Genomic DNA, 8077 nt, shown 5'->3' with positions numbered 1-8077 from the left:
AACGTGGGGAGGTGCTGGGCAGGCTCGTGCCAGTGTCAGAGCTGGGCATGGGAAGGTCACCACTGCCACAGCTTCTGGTCCCACTCTAGCACAGTTCCCAAGGTCGCTCTGCCATCCCAGGGCTGCTCCACAGACATTGCTGGGAACTTCAGAGGACTCCAGAGGATGAGCCAGCTGCTTGCTCAGGGGTGGCTGGGCACAAATGCCACCCATCTGCCAGCCCTGGCAGCTGAGGAGGTGTTTCAGCAGGAGCAGAGTCGTGTGGCACTGCTCCCATCCTGGGCATGGAAGGACTGTCAGGAGCCTGTTGGCAGCGTAGGAGTGAAAACTCCACAGGAAACCTGAGCTGGAGCCACCCTGGTGACCTCCTGCTTTGGTGACATCTGTGTGGAAGATGGCACAAGGTAAGGTGCTGTGCCCAGGTGACTTCCCTGCACACTTCCACTGGGTGATGGACAAACTGCTCTGGTTGTGGAGGGAGCACAGGGAACATTGTGAGGAAGAACATCAGGGAGGTGGGGTGGGAGAAAGGCAGGAGAGATGAGGGCTGTGTGCTCTGGGATCCCTGCTCAGCTGAGCCAAGGAACCCCTCTGGGAGATGCTGCTCAGCCTGTCCCTTCTGTGCCCTCAACAGATCTGGGTTCCCTCTGCAATTCCCAGGAGAGGAAGCCTTGGAGCACCAGGAGCAGCTCCAGCCTGCTCTGTTCCCCAGGGAGATCCTCTTGGATCCTGCCTGGGCGCTTGGGAAGTGGTTGTATGCTCTAGCAGGAAACACAGAGAAGTGGAAGGAAAAGCCTGAGAGGGACAGGAGGGAGATTTGGCACAGCAGCAAAGCACAAACTGGATGGATGCTCCTGCCTGCTGCCGTCAAGGATCTCCTGCTGCAATCTGCTGAGCCGTCTGCCGGCCAGGAGCAGCTGGGCTGGCTCTGCTCCTTCAGCTGCTCAGGCTGCATCTACTCACCCAGCCTGTGCCTGCCCACCCAGCCCCTGCCTGCCCTGTGCTGGTCAGGAGGGAACAGCACACAGAGACCTCCTGGGACAATGCCTGTGCTGAAAAGGATGCTTAAAAATGGGGCATTTTGAGCATCAGGGGATGAGGAGCAGCTGGGCCTGTCTGAGCATTGCCAGGGAGGGGCTCATGGGGAGCAATTCCTGCCCTGCCAAGCTGGCTTTGTGCTTAAGGGGGTGAGGCATTGCTTTTCAGGCAGTTGGGGGTGATTTGAGCAGCACCTTCTGCCCTGGAGCTGCTCCTGGGAAGCTGCTGCCTTTGATGCATCAGTGCAGGCAGCTGGAAGCAATTCCTGAAATTGTTTGTGGATGCTCTGGCAAGGCTGATGGCTTCTGTGGGGCCCAGGGAGCAGCTGCTCCTGGGGATGGCTGGGGACAGTCTCTGCTGCCCTGGGCCAAGCAGTGGGGAATCCCAGAATAGTTTGGGTTGGAAAGGACCTCAAATATCCATTTGCAAGTGCCTGCCATGGACAAGGATTCATCCACTAGACCAGCCTCCTCAGGGCTCCATCCAGCCTGGCCAAATGCAACCTGGGAGGCTGTAACTAGTCAGGACAGAGTTTTCATAAGTTGGGTATTTTAGAGCACTACCCTCACTCACTGTATCACTGCCAAACAGGCCCGTGCCCCCTCCTACCCTGCAGTTCCTGCTATTTCCAGGCCACTTCTCTCTACCAGCAGCCAGATAAAGCCGGACCCAACCCCTCAGTGCTCTGCAGCTCCTCTTTCCAGGCCACTTCTCCCCACCAGCAGCCAGATAAGCAGGACCCAACCCCTTGGTGTTTGCTTGACCCTGGAGTCGTTAGAGCAGCAGGCAAAGCCCATTCTGTTTTCAGCACAACTGTTTATTGATAATCTTTGCTTATCCACTGTATGAATGTTACCAACCTTCGGACAGAGCCAGCCTGCTTCCCCAGGGCCTGTGTCCAGGTAGCCAATGCGTGTAGAAATCATGCACTTCAGGTAGTCTGTAACAAGACGGGTGTAAAAAATATCTCAGATGTATTTGAAATCTCTGCCTTATCTTGCAATCGAATCGCTGAAAAGTCTGTAAAGAAGTTGTTTTGTTGGGGGACGGGGCTGGTCCCTCTTGGGCAGAGCAGAGCTGTGAGCATCCACCACACACTGTGCTTTGGGGGGGTATTATAAACCAACCCCCAGACCCCAAACAGACCCTGGTGCTGGGGGACTTCAGGAAAAGTGTGGTGGTTCCTGGGTGGGCAAGACCCCAGGGTGGGGGCTCATTGCTCATTGTAGAATTAACCCCCCGGGAGCCTCTCCTGTGGTGGTGTAAGGTCCATGGGAGCTGCTGCTGTGTGTGCCTGCCCTGGCTCGAGGAAAGGAGAAGATGGAGCAGCAGAAGGAATGGTGACCTCCTTTCTTCCTATGGACAGACAAAACCCCCATTCTCTGTTCCCAAACAGCATCCCTGCCCCTGCAGGGCCTCCCATCTGGAGCTGGGAAAACTGAGGGTTGCAGATAGAGCAAAGGAAGGAATTTGGGCAATTGCTAACACCCTTGGTCAGACTGAAGAGCACGACTGTGTGTGCTGTTCCCTCAGCAGGGTGAAGGTCGGGGCTCCTGCCTTACTGGGCTGGCAGTGGACTCTGCTCCCTGCCTGGGTGACAAAAGGAGTTTCTGAGGGCAGGAGGGCTGAGGAGCCCCAGCTGGCACATGGAGGAGGAAGCAGGAGCCCCAGGAGGGCTCTTTGTGGGCAGAGCTGTGCCCTGCCGGCCCCATCAGACCCAGCCTGGGGGTAGCACAGTGCCCATGGCAGCCCCCAGTGTCCATCTGTCTGTCCATCCAGGACCGCAGCCGGGCAGGGCAGGCCGGTTGGCTGTTATGGCGCGTGTGTGCTGTTCCTTTTTGATGACCACGAGAAGAATTTTTACATTACATTCAAACGAGCACCCTTGGGTTTGTTACTCTACTTCTGAACACCGCAAAACACAGTAGCAACAGAACACGAAGGAGCAGGGAGGGGCAGCGAGCCCCGGCGGGGCCAAGGCGACGGCGCTTGGAAAAGAATCCCTGAAGCCAACGATGGAGGAAGGAGATGGGCGCGGATACACGTCACAGTTTCCATTTACAAGACCCCCCCGTGAGGGAACACCGAGGCCCTGCGCTGGGACAGGCCCCAGCCGAGCTGCCCTGAACCCACCAGGCCGGGCAGCGCCGTCATCGTCCCGGCGCGAAGATGAAGTCGAGGGCTTGGCGCTCGGCCGCCGCCACGTTGGGGTGCCACAGGTCCACCATGAACACCACACGAGGACCTTCCTCTGGGGCACCTGGCGGGATGGAAACACAGGGTGAGGGTGAGGATGGACCTCCTCAGTGCAACCCCAGCAAATAGCTGCTTACTGGGAGCTCAGAGCCACAGGACAGGCTCCTCCCTGCCAGGCACACGGAGGATTCCTGAGGCAGGGCCTCCTTGCAGCTGCGTCCTGGATCTGTGCAGGGAATGGCTGCTGCGCCACTCCAGCCTCCCCTGGCCCTGCACGGAGCTGTGCTTCCCAATCCCACAGCGGGTCTGATGTGGAAGCAACAGCTTTTGTTCTCCCACTCTCTCTGCGTGCTCTCCTGTGTAGAACAGCTCTGCCTGATGCTTTTTATGCCACGGGCGACTAATGCCGGGTAATCCGGGAGAGCTGGAGCGGAACAGCCTCCGTCAGTCAGCGGTGGAGGGAGGAACAATCCAGAGGGCGTGAGGCTGTTCCCCGGCCTGGGAGACAAAGGCGCCGCTGGCACGTCAGCACCGAGCTGCAACAGGGCCAGAGGAGGCCGTGGCATCACAGCTGGAGCTGCCCTGCAGAGCTCGGAAATGAAGGAGGCTGAGCTGCTACAGCGGGGAGAGGGTCAGCAGGCCCTATGCTGGTCTGGCAGTGCTGTGACAGCACCACAAGCAAGCCATGGGCTGGCTGAGGGGGCTCCAGGGCTGTGTCAGGATGCCCCAGCACCCTGAGGCAGAGGGAGCATGGTCATGGGGAGCCCTGCCGTGCCAGGGACAAGGGCTGCTCCCACCTGGGGCAGGCCAGGGCAGCAGGAGCCTGAGCCCCACAGGACACAGTGACTCTAGCCTTGCTGGGGCAGGAGGAGGGACTGGGCATGAGTGTCCCCCCAGCTTGTCACCATCCCTGACACCAGAGGGGACACCATGAAAGGGGACACCACAAGGCCCCACACACTGAACTCACCTTCGTGGAACGCCGTGTGCAGGAAGGAGTCATCAAAGAGCAGGCACCGGCCCTCAGCCCAGCACTGGGGCTCGCCCCCCACCACCAGTTCACAGTTGCTGGGTGTCTTCAGACCTTCAGGCACAAAGAGAGAGGACAGGGAGGATCAGGCCGTGCCGAGTTCCCTGTGGTGGGGCAGCAGGGAGCAAACTGTGAGCTCTGTGTGAGCCCCATGCTGCTGCTGAGGGGATGTTCACCTGGAGGGAGTGACCTGAACCCCAAGCCTGGAGCAGCTCAGCCCCTGCCCATTCCCTGTCTGCTCCCTCCTGCCTTTTCCCTGTCCCCAGCAAACTCAGAACTGCAGGCACTGCTTTCATATTTGGAACACCTTCCCAGTCCCCAGAGCCTGTGGCTCCGAGGTGTGCACAGGGAGCCAGGCTCCTGGGATATTTTCCAACTTCAGGACCAAAGGCAGATCCTTCCTGTTCCTTCCTCCAGCCCTGCAGCCATGACCCTGCCCCAGGCAAGGCTAGGGGAGCAGGAATTGTACTGGGGCTGGAAAATGAGCACAATTGTGGCTCTGCCACAAGCTCCCCATGGACCTGCCCCATCCCTTGGTCCCCACCCAAGGTGCTGCCTCAGGGTGACCCACAGGGCTGCAAGGACAGAAATCCAGGTGGGTCACAAAACCCTCATAGGGAAGCAGCTCTATGAGGGCCACATGAAGGACAATCATAGAAATAAAATGGGTCTTTTCCTAAAATACCAGCACAAGCCAAGGCAGTTTGACAGAGGTTGATCCCATCACCTCCTGCACCAGGACTGTTACCCCCCACAGCTGTGGGGACTCTGGAGCTGCTGCAGAGCCATCCTGCCCCAAAGATGTGACCGTGGCAGAGAAAGGGGTCAGGGCTCACGTGGCTCCCAAATGATAACGATGCAGCAAATGAGCAGGACGGATCTGAGAGCGATGCCAAACCCAGTGAGCACAGCAGGGACTCCCAGCTGCCCGGCAAAGCTGGGACTACAAAGCTGCTGTTTCAAAGGCTGCAAAACCCAAAGCCATTTCTCTGCACAACAACCTCAGCTGGAGATGCTGGAACAGGGAAGCTGAGCTGCTGGGTGATGCAGGGAGGGAGCAGCCTGCAGCCCTTCCATCCCACCCACACCCTCGGGATGCTGCCCTGGCCCATGGATGCTGCCTGTGCCTGGAGTAAATCTTCCAGTGGGGAGTGACTTGCCCCACTGATGGATGTGCTGGTTTTGCAGATCCAGCTGCCTGAAGGGGCAGGTTGTGTCTTAAACACATCCATGCTCTCGGCATAGCAAGAGCTGCATTCCCAACACCAAGGTAGGGGTGCCAGTGTGCCCCAGGTCCAGTGCAGAGTCCCAGCAGAAGGACAAGTGAATGGCCCATGTCATTCCTCTGCCAAGGGCATGTGTGCTCTGGCTGTGCTCACCTGAGCCCACTCAGACATCACTGGTTCCTCCCAGCCCCTCAGGAGAGGAGCACATCCCCCAAATGCCCCAGAGAGAGGGGTCAGTGACAGGCTTCCTACTGGCACCAGCAAGGGCAGGTCCCAGCTGTCCAGCACCTCCCAAGATCAGCTCTGAAAACGATTCCCATTCCGAACAAATGGCCAGCACTGCCTGGGTGTGTTTACCCGAGCTGTTGGCTGAACAGGCGACGGTTGGTGTTTGCCAGCCGGGCCCGTGCGGTGCCTCCCCCGGCACGGTCGGTGCCGTGCCAGCCCGGCCATCTGTGCCGCGTGGGCTCTCCCCGTCCCTGCCCGCCGGGCTGGGAGCACTGTGCCACCAACCCAGCGCCTGACCCACCGCAGGGGACAGCCCAGGACCACCCCCCTCTGCCCTCACTTGCAGCTTTGCAAACCCCAAAGCAGCATCTCTGCTCCCGTTCACCCATGTCCCATGCAGAGCACCCGAGACTGCAGGAGAGGGGAGCTGCCGGTGGCACAACACAGTTCTGGAGCAGCGACCCAGGCTTCCCCACATCCTGGGATGGGACAGGGATCTGCCTGCAGAGAGGGGGATGTTCAGAGACCCCTATGTAAAATCAGCCCTGTATCACACACTAGCAAGAGTCCATGGCCTGGATCAGCAGGAGGAGGAGGTGAAACCCTCCTGCTGCTGATCTGGAGACCCTGGGGATGTCAGCTACCCAGGGACTGAGCATCGGCCTCTCCTCAGGAGGCTGTCATCACCAAAACACCCCAAACTTCCCTCAGGCCAAAGCACAGCAGGTGTCTGAGCCCCAAGAGCACGGGGTGCCAGAGCCTTTTTTGGGGCTCCTGCACCCAAGCATGGCCACAGCCCTCCGTACCCTCCCAACACATGAACCACAGTGCTGGACACTCACCGAGGTGGCAGCGGATGCGGATGTTGGTGGGCCCATAGTGCTCGGCGATGACGGTGCCTGGGCTCAGCACAGAGATGCAGGCGTTCCCAAAGACATTGTTGCCAATGCAGGTGCGGAGGCTCCCGAGCAAGCGGTACGTCCGTGGGCATCTCCGGCAGTTCCTGGGCACGCACATGCCCTGGTTCACCAGGTAGAAGGTGAACCACTCCCCGCTGGGCGTGCTGTTCATTTTCCATCCTTGCGGGAGGCTGCAGTTTGAGAACGCCTTGTACAGGGTCTCAAACTCGCACAGGATGGTCTGGAAGTTGCGCTCCAGCAACTCCACATCGTGCTTTTGAGTGTCCCGAGAGAAATAGGGCGTGGTGGGCAAGTCGGGCAGAAAGAAGACTTCTGGCTTCTGGATGGAGGGCCGGCTGTTGAGATAGCGGCCCTGCTCGCGGATGCCCTTGTGGATCCTGCCCATGCCGGACCAGGAATAGCGCTTGGCGTACTCCTGCAGGTTGTGGTAGAGTTTCTGGTTGAGGCCGTCGTGGTGCGAGCAGCGCACGCACTCAGGCGACTGGCAGTACACGAACCCGTTCTGCACCCCGTTGGCCTCGGCGCTCTGCATCAGCGCGTTCACCGTGGCGTAGGCGCGGGGCTGCTCCCGCCCCACGTGGTAGCAGTACCACACAAAGAGGACCAGCAGGCAGGCGACGGCCACCAGGGCCGTGGCGTCGCAGTCGCGGAAAGACTGGATGCCGGTGGCGATGAAATCACGGAGTCCGTCCAGGGACCAGCTCCAGTCCATCAGCCACTCCAAAGACATGGTGGTGGTGCTGGGAGCGCGCAGCGGGGCCCGGCGGTCACTGCTCGTGGGGCTCAGGGGCACCCACACCATGCAGCCGGGCCGGGGCGCGGCGGGAAGGGGCTGCCATGGGCGGTGGCTCTGCCCTGCGCTCCCGGGAGCTCTGCATTGGCAACAGGGCCCAGCAGCACCCCTGGGTCAGCAGCCACGTGGCTGGAGGGTCTCCATCGGTGTTTCTGGGCCCATCATCCTGAAAGGTTGTGCTGGAGGGAGGTTCTGGGGAGAGAAACCCAGAGGTGTTAGGGAGAGGGCTGCCCTGTGGGGTCCCTGCTGGGGTCAGTGCACAGGACAAAACTGGAGCTGTGTGCTGGGACATTGAGGGGCACTGGCTCCTCAGGGAGGGGATGGTGGATAAGGAGCCCAACATCAGCCTGTGTTGAGTAAATCCCCCGTGCTCTCAACAGCATCTTCCACAAATACCCAAATAAAGGCAGTGAGGAGACCCAGACCCCATCTCCCACAGCCCCAGTTACCATCTCCCCTGCTGCTCGTCCTCCAGTTTCTCTCCTAAGTTGCTGCCTTATCATGTCTGAAATCTGGCTGCTAAGTGAATATACACCGAGAGTAAACACTTCACTGCCCTATCTGGCAGCACATCAGCTTATTCCCTCCATCTGATGGCTCTGAAGTGATTCTCCCTCCAGAGACTGAACTGTGGGAGAGCCCAGAG

At 59.5% G+C, this 8077-nt stretch overlaps 1 protein-coding gene across 1 annotated transcript; it reads right to left on the bottom strand.

The window, feature by feature from the left end:
* Positions 1 to 3188: 3188 nt before the first annotated feature.
* ASPHD2 (aspartate beta-hydroxylase domain containing 2) lies at positions 3189 to 7440 on the bottom strand (the record flags this gene model as incomplete). Its single annotated transcript, XM_083873821.1, has 3 exons — positions 3189 to 3298; positions 4205 to 4318; positions 6561 to 7440. 3 exons carry the CDS (start codon positions 7438 to 7440, stop codon positions 3189 to 3191), a joined length of 1104 nt encoding a protein of 367 aa, XP_083729947.1.
* Positions 7441 to 8077: the final 637 nt, after the last annotated feature.

This window comes from Zosterops lateralis (genome assembly GCF_965231275.1).
Source record: "Zosterops lateralis genome assembly, chromosome: 17".
In the NCBI taxonomy this organism is placed as follows: domain Eukaryota; kingdom Metazoa; phylum Chordata; class Aves; order Passeriformes; family Zosteropidae; genus Zosterops; species Zosterops lateralis.
Note: the sequence above shows the minus strand (reverse complement) of the source record. Positions and strands in the feature narration are given on the sequence as shown.